At 45.9% G+C, this 16,489-nt stretch overlaps 1 protein-coding gene across 1 annotated transcript; it reads left to right on the forward strand.

Annotated features, from left to right (window-relative positions):
- Window positions 1-898: 898 nt before the first annotated feature.
- On the forward strand, window positions 899-13,066 carry LOC144124540 (uncharacterized). The gene is made up of 4 exons (XM_077657281.1): window positions 899-1,284; window positions 3,251-3,577; window positions 7,333-11,732; window positions 12,782-13,066. Exons 1-3 carry the CDS (start codon window positions 975-977, stop codon window positions 9,180-9,182), a joined length of 2,487 nt encoding a protein of 828 aa, XP_077513407.1. The 5' UTR covers window positions 899-974; the 3' UTR covers window positions 9,183-11,732; window positions 12,782-13,066.
- Window positions 13,067-16,489: the final 3,423 nt, after the last annotated feature.

Genomic DNA, 16,489 nt, shown 5'->3' on the forward strand with positions numbered 1-16,489 from the left:
GGTGTGCTTTTTGAACCCGCGCGCGCTGTCAAAAACGTGGGGAATTCCGAGAAAAACCTAGGGAAAATATCTCTCTTCCCAACCAAACACGACGTCATTAAAAGTCACGTGACCATGACGTCACGTGACGTTTTAAACATGACGTCACATTTTGGTGACCAATCAGCGTTTCCAGCCTACCTGCCCGCAAACGCTTGTATGGCCAAGGCCTTGACAAGGCAATTGAGCATGGTCACGTGGTAAACGCATTTACCACCGCGCCGACGGTAAATGTAATTGAACTATAGTCTAAAAAATAACTTAATGTTGAAATAAGGTTTAAAAGTTTATAATTAGGCACGTTTGTGGAAGCTTATTATTAAGCAAAACACAACAGACACAAAAAAACGGACGGCTAGGGATATCCCCAACCGAGCCGAACCTAGGTATTCTTCAGCAGCCATGGGGAAAGATGGCGGAGCCTCGCGGGTTCAGCTCGGTTTTTATTACCCCTGTCATACTGGTATTTCGAGGGCCCTCGTACCGATAGTCTATCGACTCAAAGGCGATCGAGCGCTGCCACACGGGCAGTTTCAATGCCGATCGAGTCAATAGCCTATCGAGTCAACGGAGTAGCGCAGAACCCCATCGAGATTTCGAGGGTATGGTGGCTAGCCAACGTAGCAGCGGCGAGTTCGATGGCGATTGAAAATCTCGAAGACCCTCGACTCGAGGGTGATTGAAACTGGCCGTGTGACAGCGGAGCGGCTATTCAGAGGAAGATGATCCTCGTTGCGATTGGCCAACTGAAAACAGACGTCACTGCTCTCCGCTACGTCACTCTGTGGGGACTTTTGGGGAGCATTGTGCTTCAACCGATAGGGAGAATTTCAACTCTGCGAAAATCCTTGCTTGCGCCGCGTTCCTTGGTACGATAGGTGCCCATATCCCAAGGTGCATCTCTCTCTCTCCCGCCATTTCCTTTCGCCTCAAGCATGCAGACGGACGTGAGCGCTGGTGCTGCTTCAGCGACCACCGGCAAAAATTCCGAACGGAAGTGGTGCAGGTTTTGCGACAAGGCGTTCTCCAACACTAGTAATTTAAGAAAACACGTAAAGAACGTTCACGGGGAAGGAGCTTTGCAGCATGTAAAAGACGAGGAAGCGCTGACGATGAAGGTACGGTCGTTCTCGTGCGACTTGTGTCCGAAGCATTTTGTCATTCTTCGTGACCTGCGGCGGCACCATGTGGACGAACACAACTTCGAGGAAGAAGTGGAGAATCTAGTCTTCGACTCTAATACAGGTAATAAACGAAGTCGATGCTATTGCATGCATGCACGCAGTGGTCACGACAACAAAGGGGCAGAGCGGGAGGCAGTCGGACGCTCGTTATAGCTTCGATTACTGTTTTAAAAGTTGCAGTTTACTGACCTTTCGAGTGCGCGCTTTTGAAGTGTGTTAATTCAAAGCCCGTTCGTTTTTTATTTTTAGTTACGGGCTTACACTCACCCGGGGAAACGTGCACGTGGTTTTGCGCATAAAAACTTCGCGATGACATGCGCGTTTTAGTCAAATTTGAAACGCAGCGTACTATGACCTATGGAAGTCATGATTGTAGTCAGTCATTCTGCAATGTATCATGACTCGGTACTTTACAAGCGACGTAATGACCGCCGCGGTGGCCAAGTGGTTGAGCATCCGCCTCGCATGCGGGAGGTGCGGGGCTCGATCCCCAGTGCCGCCGGGCACTCACCGGTGATACAATGGGTACAAGTTTTACCCTGGCCTGGTGCTCGCCTTATCTGGGGTGAACTGCTTGGAAACGGGGTCTTTGACCCCACCCTGAGAAGTCAAAAATACCTTGTGTCATGGCGCTCCTTGGCCATAGATGCCTTTGCGCCATAAAAACCGATAATCATCATACAAGCGACGTAATGAAATTTACAAAGTATGCGTAGTCATAGCCGCGACTCATAATGGTTATGAAGCATAGCATGACTCAGCACTTAAGTAATGCAATGTGTACAGAGGTTGTACAAAGTTTGCTTAGTCATGCTACGTAGCCGTGACTCAATGATTTCGCATTCTCGCTTAAGTGTGTTTGCAGATTTTTTTTGGTATCCTAGGTCCTCCATAAGGGGCTCTCTTTCATATTTAAATTAGCCACTGCAGGAAAAAAAACTGCTCGTGCAGCCCATCCTAGCAGCAAGACTCGGTGCTACAGGCCTTGCTTATGCTCTGTTGCACCTGCGATGTCTTGACCGAACTGCACTTCATATCTCCATCACAACCGCAATGTGACAGAGGTACACACATACAGGACACACGACATTGTCGCGGCATGCACTGGCTTGGCAGTGCTGTAGCCATCGCAGTTGCAACACACAGAAGTGTGCAGGAGGAATGCCCAGTGTTATTCTAGCCTCTGGAAGTCAACAAAGCTGCCCTGAATTTGTGGTCCAAGGACAGGGCCACGTAAAAGGTTGCCATGCAGGAATGAGCTTTGCAGAGGTAGACTATGTAACAGTTCGTGTAATCAGTTAACCTAGTATATTAAACAATATTCTCCAGAAATTGTTGCTCATGCACCAGTAGCATGAAAAAACCGTAAGTGAATGACTGATCAATTTTTTAATAGTAAAAATAAGCTGGGAAACGCAGTTCTGCACTACTGGCAAAAGGCAAAAAATGGTCAACTAAATCCGTGATTGTCATGTGCACTTGGCACAAGCAGAGCGCCAGTAGTAGCGCAGGAGTATTGCCCGTGTTCCCAATCCATAGTGCTTGCATTTTTCATTAGTATATGTAAAAAGAGCAAACTTCACTTTGCACTTGCCTTTCAAAAAAATGAAAGTGGTGTGATGCACAAAAAAAAGAGAATTTTTGCCAAAATTCTATAAACATGCAAAAGCAGAATTGCATGAACGTTGCCTTGTCTTGTTACTTCACTGTTGGCTTTCTAATGTTGCCTTTAGCCGTTTTTCATGCACTGTCATTGTGTATATTTTTATCAAAATGAAGCACATGTATGTTCAGGCCTGTTTTTTCTTTTACTTTTTTAGTCATGGCCTTTGATCACGTCATAACTATGCTGTAATGCTGCTATGACACTGTGGTTGCTATGTTGCCGTTGCTATGCTCTTGGCACAGACCCACATACTTCACAAAATCTTGCTCGGGTGTTTACGCATCAGAATAGTGCTCTTGCACCAATAATTAACTTCTACTGTGTGGAGTGCTTAGTTATGTTTATAATTTTTCCATTTCAGAATTTTGCACCTGGAAAGATGGAGAAGAAAGCAGAACTTGCTGTCATTTCATAGCTTCAACAGGAAGGAAAGAAAGCGCATCAAGCGTTTTCAAACGCTACCTGCATTGCCACCGTTCCGGCACGCACAAAGAGCTTCCTATAGAACAGCGCCAAAGGCAGAAAAAGGGGCAAGGAAGCTGCAGAATTGGCAAGCATTGCTTTGCAACTCTAGAGGTTACGGAGAAAGACAGCAAAGTATATGTAGTGTTTCAAAAGAAACACTACGGACACTTCAATGAAGTCTGCCACCAGAGGCTGTCCCAGGATGAGGCCAGAGTGCTTGCAGGTTAGCCACTCCTCTTGTACAAAGCGTTTGTGCATGCAGTGTTCACTGTACCAGAATGTAAAAACATTTAGAGGCTACACTCTATCAACCCTTCATATGGTGTGAGACAAAAGTGCATTACTAGAAATTTAGGGAAATAATTTGTTCATTGAACTGAAGAGTGATCATTACAATGAATTTTCATTCTCCTGCAATGCACTCATGGCACAAAAGAGGTGGTACGACACATGAAAACACCTATTGTAAAGTGGGAAAAGGTATGTCCCACAAAACGAGGGGGCAGAATAAGTTATAGCAGGATACAACTTAAGAACCAAGTGACCAATGCCCCTCAAAGGAAGCCTTCTAGGCAGTGGTGTCGACCAATTCTTATGATGTCACGTTAATCCTAAGGAGTAGCATTGCAGGATGGTGGCAGATGAACGGGGATTAGTTGCGGCTTAACTGCTGGGTCATGAAAATCAGCTGATACCATTGAATGGAGGGTCTTCTTTGAGGGCCATGCGCCACTTTGTTCTTGAGCTGTATCTGACTATAGTGCAATACACTTGAGCTTGCTTGGTCGCATGGAAGGGTGAAAAACAATTGATCCACAATGGCACATTGCAGGCGCATTGCGCGTACGAACTTCATGCTGTTTAGTTTAGAGATGCTTTGTGGAAGTGGTCCAGTCTTTCGAATTGAACATGATTAAGAATGCCGTCTAGAACTGAACCACTGCAGTGTCTGTTTTCTTTTGTAGCGATAGCTACATTACGGTAGCATTTCGAGCCTTTAGCTTGGTGGTGGCACGTGACCATGGCCACCGCAACATGGCCACGTGGTTCGTCACGTGACCAGCCACATGGTGCAGAGCAGGCGAAACCAAGCTGCAACATTTGTGCGCATGCGCCATGTCAAGTGGGACGAAGGTAAAGATGAAACGCCCAGCAAAACGGAGCGGCGAAAGACTGACTTTGCAATTCGACTAAGCGAGTTCCACTCGGCCAGCTGTAGCTATCGCGTCACACCAGTTTTAACCAGAGCTAAACCACCGCCAATTTTTTTCTGCTGGTTTCATTGACTATCCTAGGTTTGTCTCTCAGTCGGCTGACATTAAACTTCAGCCACAAGAATTTGGCTTGAGCTCCATGAAATGCGTCTTGAATGACAATTGCAGCATCAAGAGCCAAATAAAAAATTAAATGCTAGCCCCCATTTTGGCCGCCTGTCGAAAGCGTAGGCATTTTGTTCTGATAAGAGCAACAACGCTACCAGGCTAACGGTTGTATAAGGGGCATGTTTTTTCTCACAAGACAGGTTCGTCTGCAGTGAACTTTCATTAATTCGGACTATTTCACTGTGTTGTCACTTCATTACTAATGCTCGCAGGAATGTCAGTAAGCTTTACAGCAGCCCATCCCATTGTCATTTTCCCTACCATCGCCAACTGGTTGAGCATGCATTTAGAGATCCTGCAGCTTCCTTTGGTGTTGGCTTTGCACAATCTAATGTCTCCGTGAGAACCAAAGTGGAGGGTGCTCGAAAACCACTGCCCAAATCATTCAGTGCCTTGCTTTTAATCGTCTAGAAAGCTGAAGAACAGTTCTAAGGTCTCCTCAGTTATCGGATCCCCCTTAACTATGAACAATGAAAACCTGTTAGGTCACTAGGTGAATGCAATACCAAGAAAAATTACTAAGGGCGCTTAAACTACTTACATGAGTGTGAAAGCATTTTTATTTCAGTTCCTTTTCATTTCAAATTTTTCTCTTTCTATTTACACACCTACTCATTAGCATACATTTGTAAGGTAACGCATAAACTTGGTTCACCTCTGCTCGCCCAGACGCAACATGGTTTTGCGGCCTGTGGGTTCCCCGCTCGCTTTGCAATCTGGAAGTCCTGGGCTCAATTCCCTGCACCTTCGAAATTTTATTTTTATTTGATGTCACAGAGACATCATCTGGGATTTTTGGGATCACTGCTGGTTAACGCCGCTGCAGAGTTTCGTTGCATTAAAAATGTATGCCTGGAACACAGTCATTGCTAATCGTAATGATTCCTCACTGACGCCCACACTTTCAAACATAAAACAGAGTAGTGTGCATCCAGTTACGAAATCCACTCACAAACAGGGTCCCGACATTCCTGTTGACATGCGGAATATAACAAAAATGTTCTTAAAAGCCCGGATCAAGATTGTGTCGCTTCCAAAAAATGCCAGCTGGAAACATCACTCGTCAGAAATGAGCACGAAGTTTAACTGCTGATATTGCTTTCACCATGACACAAAAGAAAAATAATACATTTATAGTTCAGTGCAGTGTTCATATGAGGAATTTCCGGTCCTAGAGTGGCAATGGCCATCTCACAAGCTATACACAAATTGTAAAGTTGTGCAGGTGGGAGACACCAGTGTCCGCTGTTGCCACATAAATAGTTAAAGGTTATTATGGTATCAGTTAAAGGTTTTGTTTTTTCATGTATTACTTTGCGGGACCATAACTGCATTTCTATCCTCTCCAAATTTTGTACTACGTGCAGAAAATTTTTGTTTCGTGAACCCATGTTAATAAGCCGTTTAGAGTACTTATAACAGGCTGCATTAAAGCAGTAGAGATACCAAATTTTAGCTGTACGTTCAGTCTTTGCAACGATGCACAGCACATGAGAAGATATTGACAACCATGTGAATTGTGCCAACAAGCGACAATAACTGAATGTTTTTCTCTTATGCTGTTACGGTTTCAACAGCTGAACGGTGGCTGTGACGTCACAGATGATTTGATGGTCACTGCTTTCGTCGTTTTAATTCGCAGAATTTGTTATGCAAGCCTAACCCGCTGAAGTGGTTCAGTGGTTTGAATGCTACTGAGCCGGAATACCCGGGTTCGAACGCGGCCGCAACAGCTGCGTTTCGATGGAGGCGAAATGCAAGAGGTGCCCATGTGCTGCACATTGTCAGTGCCCAAAGATTCCAAGATGGTTGGAATTATTGCGAAGCCCTCCACTACGGCTTTCCCTTGCTTCGTTCACTCCCACGTTCCTGCCTTCCCTCATGGCACGTTCAGGTGCCCACAGTGCCATTTCCATTCCTCAAAAACCACTAAACACAAGCCTGGACAAGAGTTCAAATCACAAAAAAAGAACAAGCAGATTATATTGCAGTTTATGCATAACTTGCACACCCTTAAATAGTCTCTTACTTAGCAGCAGTCATTCGGTTGCTGAAGCCAAAACAGCTTGAGAAAAATATTCACTTAGAAATTATTCAGGATTTTACATTGCGCCTCATGCACAGTATTGTGCTCCAGTCCAAAGAAACAAAGAACGCATTCAGAAATTTGGTTTGTCTACTCCTTTAAAGGTGCAGTCAGGTCAATTGGTGCACTTTCTGAATATGTAGAATGAAACGGGACTGAATGAGAACCAGATGTCCTTGTTCTTTTCTTGTCCACATTTTCAGAGCTTTTATATCCTGCATTTATAACAGGCTGTATATAACTTTCCTGTTTTGCATTCTATGCATGTTTAAACACTCAAGCACATAAAATGAATACCATCTGGCTGTGAAACAAGCATTTTGTCGTGTGCTGTGCAGTGCCACAAAAGTGAAATTAAAGTTATGATGTAATTGTAATTTGTGTCATCTGTAAAAAAGGAACAAGGCTGAAGACAAAGGAATCTGACAAGAAGTATCTGTCACTTTATTACATGGCAGTAAGCAAATGTATCAGAGGTGCTAACAGTTTTTTTTTCTGTACAATTTTCAGGTCGGTTAGCAGAAGGAGTGCCCGCAAAAACCGTTGTGCACAACATCCGAGCAGGCACAAGTGGATCAAGCCCACGGATGCAACTTGTGACCACTAAGGACCTCCGCAACATTGCAGATAAGTTTAGGATTGGCAAAGAAGAGCAGAGAGATCCAGACGATTTTAAAAGTGTTGACTTATGGGTCGAAGAAATGAGGGTGGAAAACGAGTCACCACTGTTGTATTACATGAAGAAGGGTGACCCCAACAGTCATGATGGTGACTTTGAGCTAGCGTTAATGACATTCCCACAACGAGAGTTACTTTCTAAATTGGGGACAGAGAAACTGTGCATTGACTACACCCATGGCACAAATAAGTACAAATTTCAACTGACAACCCTGCTCACAATTTCTGAAGACGGATCTGGTATCCCGTGTGCCTATGTGATTTCAAAAAGGGTGAACATGGGCACCATGGTGAGGTTTTTCGAGGCCATCAAAGAAAAAACAAACACAGTACAGTGTCAGGCATTTATGTCTGATGATGCCCCTGTTTATGGCAATGCATGGGAGCAGGTGATGGGTACCCTGAAGAGTCGACTGCTTTGCAGCTGGCACGTGCCGCACAACTGGGGCGCGCGCCTGAATACGGTCACAAACAAGGACTGCAGGGATACAATAAGGGACATGCTACACACTCTGATGAAGTGCACAGATGAGACAGAGTTTCAACAGTTGCTCCCTGCGTTTCTTAGCATTTATTCCAAAGAGCAGCAGCTTAATCGCCTTGCTCCAAAGGAGCTGGAAGAGCTGGATGGCTTCATCAGATATTTTGAAAAAACATATGCAAAGAGGGCATGTCAGTGGGCTTACTGCTATCGGCAGTACATTGGATTAACAACAAATAATCACTTGGAGTCAATGCACAAGACACTGAAGTACTCTCACTTTGGTGGCAAGATAAATGGGCGACTGGATAAATTAATCAAAGTACTTTTTTATTTGATGTCTGACAAGCTTTACAACAGGGCTATTGCACTTATGAAAGGAGGAGCAGACCACCGCAAATCTGCCCTATTTGGGAGGCATAAAGTGGGGATTGAGCTTTGTAAGACCAGTACTGAGAGAGTGGGAGATGGCCAGTGGCATGTAAAGTCACAAAGCTTGGTGAACTTCAAGCACACAGTGCAAAGGACTAGCAAATCATGCAGTGGCTGTGAGCTTCATTGCAAGCAGTGTGAGGCTTGCCACAACATGTTCACATGCACATGTGTTGACCATGCAATGCATGCGCACATGTGCAAGCACATGCATGCTGTTGCTTTAATGGAGCTGCAGTCGCGCAAGTTGCAGAGCAGCCAGGCCACCTGTTCCAATTGTCCTTCCAAAGATGGCATCCAAGACTATGCTATCGATGATGCAGGCTCCTTAATGGCCAGTGCTCAACATATTATGCAGAGCACTCAGCAAGGCTCCACACTAAAAATATCACCAGAAAGAACTAATGTGCTGAAATTGAAAGCTGGGTCTACCTTCCAAATGCTGATTAACCAGCTTCCAGAGAAAACTGCCGAGGAGCAAAAGATGATAGACGAAGACCTGACAAAGTTTGCTGCAAAGCATAGCCTTGCAACCGCAAAGCAGCCAACAGAAAAAAAACCACGGCTGGTGCCTGCAAATAAGAACGTTGAAAAGCAGCCGCGGTATGGAGCACTGAAATATGGCAAAATCAAGCCTGCATTGGGCCGTCCTCCCACTATGCTGCAGCAGGAAACAGTAAAACGGCAGCTTCTCTCTCATGGACTGGACGAAGAAGTCTTGATTATTCATACCGGAAATGACCACGATTACTGTAAAGTAAAAAAGTAAAATAATGCTTCCTTGCGGATTGAACTTTGTCCAAAGCTGAGAAATGTGCAGTTTATCCCTGTGTAGCAAAATGTTCATGGAGTGCATTGACTGAAAACAGTAAATAGCAAGCATAAATAAGGGAAGTCATAGATAGTGCATCTGTTATAACATAAGAGGCATCTCGAACTTAATTTGTGCTGTTGCTTGTGTAACATACAAGTGCAACCATTATGAAAGGGAACACGCAAGCATGCCCCAAAGCGAGCCAGTGCTTTACCCAACATGTCTTAAAAAAACAAGTATGTCATGCTTTTCAGTTGTCTTCCATGAAAAGCGGAACAGCAGTGCTCACTGAATTGATAAATTGGAATAACTGTTCTTGACCACATGTTCCTTTTTGTACTGCCTGCACTTGTACATAGATGTGGTATGGTGTGCAGCCATGTGGCAGTGGCTTGGATGGTGTGTGCGTTAGAGCGCGAGAGGCACCTCCAACCTTGTCACGTGTGCTGCTGGTAAGTATGTGTGCATGGAGTGTACATAGATGTGTGGTATGGTGTGCAGCCACGTGGCGGTGGCTTGGATGGTGTGTGAGAGAGAGGCACCTCCAACCTTGTCACGTGTGCTGCTGGTAAGTGTGTGCATGAAGTGTGCATAGATGTGTGGTATGGTGTGCAGCCACGTGGCGGTGGCTTGGATGGTGTGTGCCTTAGAGCGCGAGAGGCACCTCCAACCTTGTCACGTGTGCTGCTGGTAAGTATGTGTGCATGGAGTGTACATAGATGTGTGGTATGGTGTGCAGCCACGTGGCAGTGGCTTGGATGGTGTGAGAGAGAGAGGCACCTCCAACCTTGTCACGTGTGCTGCTGGTAAGTGTGTGCATGGAGTGTACATAGATGTGTGGTATGGTGTGCAGCCACGTGGTGGTGGCTTGGATGGTGTGTGTGTTGAAGAGCATGAGAGGCATCTCCAACAGTGCCACAGGTGGAGCTGACATAAAGTATATAGCAAGCTCTCAATGCAAGCCCAGTTAATATCTAGAATATGTTGAAGTGAGAAAACAGTCTTTTGGTTGCGTATATATGCAGTCTAAGGAAGCATGTGCAAATTAAACTCAGCTGTCACTTTTCTGTTAACCAGAACTTGCACAATACACACTGTTGCAATACTTCTGCCCAGGTATAACATGCCATTAAGGTCAAAAAGCACAGGACAGCAGATGTGTTAGCTCAAAACAGCGATGAAACATGCTCACAAGCTGTTGACGATTTGGACAGCACAAAGGGAACTAAGATTTAAAAAAAAAACTGGCTGAAAATGTCCATGAGACATGCTCACAAGCTGCCGATGATGACTCGGACACCAGAGATGCCGTTACTGAGGGAGCACCAGTGATGTGTATGGCTGTTCTCAAAGAGTCTGAATTTTATTTTCGCAGCATGACTGCACTGAACACTTTCCAAGGAAAGTGCAGCAAATGAAGTGTTAGCATGTTTCATCACTGTTTTCAGCTCACAAGCTGTTGATGATTTGGACAGCACAAAGGGAACTAAGATTTAAAAAAAACTGGCTGAAAATGTTCATGAGACATGCTCACAAGCTGCCGATGATGACTCGGACACCAGAGATGCCGTTACTGAGGGAGCACCAGTGATGTGTATGGCTGTTCTCAAAGAGTCTGAATTTTATTTTCGCAGCATGACTGCACTGAACAATTTCCAAGGAAAGTGCAGCAAATGCCATATTGTTGTTTTGATGGACCAGTTGCTGTGGCATAGGCAAGCTTACAGTAAAGACTTAGCCTAAGTGCATATGAATGCATTGCTGGTAATGTACTGAAGTATTTGCCTAACTCTTTCCTAACTGTATGTTTCATTCTCACTTAGTAAAAACTATTTAAGCAAAAGGTTTGTGCAATGCCAGACAGTATTTGGGTGGAACTTATAAAATTCTAATGTAGCAGGCCAAAGCGGGCTGTTTGTATAAAGTGTAGTCAGGTAACGGAAGAACCCTGGTGCCCTGAATTATAGTGAGCCTACCTTGTCATTCAAGTGGCAATATCAATGATCCTGAGTACAACTCCATTTAATGCTACGGGCTTGCAGGTTGCTGACTTGAGCCATGCTAACATCTGGGGCAATGTACAGCTGCAGAGCTGCGGGTTCAGGTTGAGGGAAGCCAGCACCTCCACTAACTATAAGGAGGCATTCTAATCCTAGGCATTGTTGATACAGTCCAGCAATACATAGTCCTTGTCATGCTTGCATTGCAGGAAGCTTGCTGTATCTTTGTGTGCAGAGCAGAATGGGCTGCAAAACTTTTTTATAGAGAACTAAATTTTTACACCAGACTAGCCATCCAAATTTTAGGCTGAACCACACTGGTCATAGGGACAGGTGCTCACTTGTCCTTGACTAGAGAAAATGTAGCTTTTTCACAAGTTGTGTGCTTGCCTTGCTTGTGTTTGTTTTTTGCAGATTTGATGAGGGAAAATATTTAATGCAGAAAGTAGCACCTGAATGTGCTGGCTGTTTGTAGACCCTGCCAACTGAAGATGGCAGATTTCAGGTGAGGATTATTTTGTGAGGTAGTTGCTGGGCTGCTTTGACAAAGTTCTTCAGCATAGCAAGCTCAAAACACAGCAGGGAAGAGGAGTGCCATTTGCTAATTTTCTTGAAGCCCGCATGATCATAACAAGGGAACTGATATCCCATGTCAAGCAGCACCAGTAAGGGTACACTACAGGCCTCAAGTAATTCCTTTCTAGTCATTCTTTCTTCCCGAAATTTTCCTCCTAGGAATGAAGAACTCATCCCGCTATGGCACCTCAGTGGCTCTGGCGTCTTTAGACTGCTCACCCCAGGGTTTGATCCTGGCCGTGGCGGCTGTATTTCAGTGGAGGAAAAATACAAGAATGCCAATATGTTGTGCAAAGTCAGCGCACGTTAAAAAGCCCCAGGGGGTGCAAATCAATCCGGAGACCTCCATTATGGTGTCCCTCATAGCCCATGTGTCGCTCTCAAATATAAACCCCACAGTTTAAAAATAAGATATTTCAGGCCCCTCATTCCCCACTCAGAATCTGCATGTGTGAGTAAATTTTCTCTGGTGCTGCTCAACAGAGAACCTCTTGACAATTAGCAAGCATTTCTCATCTTTAGGCAATTAGTGCACTCTGTTGCTTGTTCATACCTGCCTTGCATTCACTATCATTTTTGTTTGCATGTGGTGCACTTCAGGAAAAGCAGTATCAAGTGGCACTCCATGCTGCATACATACCTCTTTGTCATGTCGTGATGTCACAGTGAACTGCCCTTTTAGAGGACAGTTGAGAATATGTAGTTATCGTGGAGCACATAACTACCATTCATCTTATTTAACAAAGACAATACTGCTGCAGCAGACAAACAGTATTACTCATTTTTCGGAACATTGCTGGTGCAATGTGTCACACGGACTTATATTGCCGTGGTAGAACTAGTTGAGAATGGCCTTCCCTCACAATAGTAAAGCACTTCATAAATGAATTTGCTTGGCAGTCATAGGTATGGTGCTGTGGCAAAGTTGCTAGGAATTTGTTCCACTTATGCAGATACTTATTTCTATTTTTGTTTCAGGCTTTCGTACACCATATTTACTTACATAATGGATGCACTTGCATAATAAATGCCTTGCCTACTTCAGTCGCCAAAATTTGGGGAAGTTTAATTGACCACACCAAGTTTTACAGCATGTAATAAATGCACCAAAATTACCATTCAAATTTTTTCCCACAGACTGCATCCATTATGCAAGTAACTGTGGTATTAGGTTACAGAATGAAGCACTGTCAACCGTAATATGTGGCCGCAAAACTGCCTGGAGCCACGTGAAGAGGAAGGCTTCCAAGGCTCATCACACCACATTTTTCTCCAGTATCCAGACATGGCACCCGTTTCATCCTGCACCTCACATTCACCTCGGGATATTGATAACCTGTCAGCTAGATAAGAAATGTTGCAAATAAAATGTCTAACAGAAAGCTGCGGTTGTATGTATCAGGGGTTTTCCTTGACTTGTGGCAGTCAACCTGGACAAGTTGTCGTAATGCAAGGCAGCCCAGTATGCACGAAATGTGAATTGCAACACCTTCACATATCATTTCTTAGGGTTCATCGTTTTCCACAATTGGGTGCAACTCATCCTTCCACAGTCCTCGCATAAAGTGCTCCTTTTCCTTTCTTGGCTGCCAAAATTTCTTTTCCTAGGCATTTTGGCAATTTTCAATTGCATTTCTCCACGAATGTGGTACTTCTGAGAAGTTGGAAGGTAATTTTACATATGATCTATTTTTAATAAGCTTCAAGATACTACGCTTGATTTAAACATTTGCAGTCGTAGATACGCTGCCATTGTGTGATCACTGTACAAAAACATTGATTCTAATGGATGTTTACGATGCCCTACAAGCCCATCTGTGGCTTTAGAAAGCTACCCTTCCTAGTACAGACATTAAATACAACTTGCACATAGCAAAAACTAATCTGTGTGTGTAGCGTTGAAATTCAATAGATTCCATTAGACGCCGCTTCGATCCCAGCTGCGGTGATTTAATTTTGATGGTGGCAAAATGCTAAAGGTCCGTGTGCTGTGCGAAACCACTGGTGGTCGACATTACCGGAGCCCTCGACTACGACGCCCCTCGTAGCCTGATTCGCCTTGGGGCGTTAAACCTCATAAACCAAACAACCAACTTGTCTATTAATTGCAATACCCACATCACATGGGCACAACTGACAAGGTGTTCAATGCATGTTCATTAACAGCATTTTTGCTGCAACTTCCAGTTATTGTCCGAACACAATAATGATGGGAATACTTGGATTAGAAAAATTTCTTTCATTTGAACAAAACGTCCCTGTAGGGTCAAAGCCTTTGTCAATATTGTTCACGTGTAGTAGTATCTCACTTCTTTTGCAGAAAATAGTTTCTCGCTAGTTCAATCTAAATGGTCACAATCAGCCTGTGGTGTCAGTATAAGGTGATGTCAAAATAAGGACTGTTACATTAATTAGGTTTTTTTGAAATTAATCATGAAATATAGTACAAAATGCATGAGCTTGTTACTTGTAGCAAACGTGAAGATGGCATACGCATGAATGTCGCGAAGCTGGTCCCTGCAGTGCCGCATGAAAACCGATAAAATTTAATCACGAATGGTACATGTGTTAAATGCTGATCAATTAAGGCTAAAAATAAATCACAGACCATCAATGTGACTCATGCGGCACAGTATGCGTCAGCATTATGTTCCTGCCAGACGGAGCGCAGCAGCTGCTGACAGGTTCAGACTATGAATGGGTCCCATCAATCACCACGTGGCACGCCCACTCCACTCACCTAATGAAATCCAGCTATCTGTGACACATCCACTCTCCCCACCCCTCGACTGTGATTGTCAACCGCTTGCCAACCATCTCCACCTACCCTCTCTTCTCTTTCCACTCTCTCCACTTTGCCACCTGAGGCTTCAGACGGATGGATGGACGAATTATTCCAACATGGGGGTTCTGATGCTGACGCATGTGGGTTTCTCAGTAGGCACAGGCCACTACCCACCGCGGGATCGAGCTTCGCGCGAGCCAAGGGCCCCGATCAGCCGTCACCACACGCACCCTGGGGCACCGCTGCGGCGGCGTTCAACCTCTGAAGAGAGGAGAGCGGCTCGCCGCAAGAAACAGGCCTCCAAGTTCACGAAGGAGACGTTTATTGACGCCGTCCTCCAGCGGTACATACACACACTCCACAGTCACCCCGTCCCGGGGCGCGCTCAGAGCAAGGCTCCGGTGCGCGCTCGGGGCAACAAGAGAAATGCGCGCCGCTAGCACGCCGCTGCAGGAGATTGTCCCCGCGGCAGTGCTGTGATCTCTCTCGTGTCGGCCGTTGGGCCGTTTGCGAGAGAGAGTGGGCAGTCAACGCAAGGTGCGCCTGTCAGAGGTCGTTGGACCCCTGGACAGGCTCGAGCCGCGGCGGATCGAGGACCCACGCTGGCGAGCTCGAGTATGAACTGGTCCGAACGGCAGAGGCCGGCCCGGACGAACAGTAACGTACGCACCTTACGCTGTCTCGGAGGGGTCTCTCTCGTCTCTCTGCCCCGCTCGGAAGGTCGCGCGACCACCCCAAACGGGTCCCGAATTCCCGCCAAAAGTCACCAATGGCAAAGGCCCTAGGGAAGCCGGGGGCGGAGCAGCGGCCGAATGACAGCGATTAGCCACCAGCCGTCTCTCCGCCGCCCGAGGCGGGAGAAAGGCAAAGAGGGCGACGCGGGATGCCGCGCAGACGCCACGGCGGGAATCTACCGTATTTACTCGAATCTAGGCCGGCCACGATTCTAAGCCGAGACCCGAAAGTTGAAGGCCACAGAAAAAAAAAACTTACCTCGATTGTAGGCCGGCCGAAAAAACACTGTTTATACCTCATTATCACAATTATTTTTATGACGCGACACGACTGTTCTTACGTCGCCGCGCACATGAAAGTGCGTGGCGCGAAACGACTGCACCATGTGTCTGCGCATAGGCGACTTGGTGTAGAGAGAGGAACTCGAGTGAGACACAGCGGGAAGCATCGTGCCTGCATGCTCTGCCGAAGCGTGATTGATGGCCCCGAGAGCGACCGTTAAAAAAAAAAAGCTGCCAAAGGAGCTTTGAGAGAAGAGGAGGAGGAGAGGCGGCGTTGGGCGAGGAGACATATGCAACGCCAGCCCGGGATCAGCCCCCGCTCATTCGTCATCATCATCGCTGACTTCTTTATCGCTGGCCTCCTCGAACAGTGCACTATCTTCACTGCCATCAAGTGCATTAGAGATGAAGCACTTGCGGAATGAGCGTGCAACCAAGCTTTCTGGGATGTCATCCCAGGCTGCAGCTATCCAAGTGGCTACAACTCCCAGTGAGGCGCGCTTTATTCGGCCTGTTGGTGTAAGCTCGCGCCGCTCTTCACTAAGCCAGTCCACGTAGTACTTGCGCAGCCGATCCTTGAAAGGCTTATTGAGGCACACATCAAGAGGCTGCAGCTGGCCTGTCATGCCGCCGGGTATGATGGCGACGTCGGTACCGGCTTCGGAAAGCGCAGCTTTTACGCCGTCAGTGAGGTGTCCACGGTAAGAGTCCAGGACGAGGAGGGAACGTTTGGCCAAGAGGGCCCCTGGACGCCGCTGCCAAACCATTCTGATCCACTGCTCAACCATATCGCTCGCCATCCATCCATTTTCGTTGGCGCGGACGATCACATTTCTTGGAAACACTTCCCGAGCTGGTTGAGTCTTCCTCTTAAAAATTATATAC

The sequence above is a fragment of the Amblyomma americanum genome, chromosome 3 (genome assembly GCF_052857255.1).
Source record: "Amblyomma americanum isolate KBUSLIRL-KWMA chromosome 3, ASM5285725v1, whole genome shotgun sequence".
NCBI classification, from domain to species: Eukaryota; Metazoa; Arthropoda; class Arachnida; order Ixodida; family Ixodidae; genus Amblyomma; species Amblyomma americanum.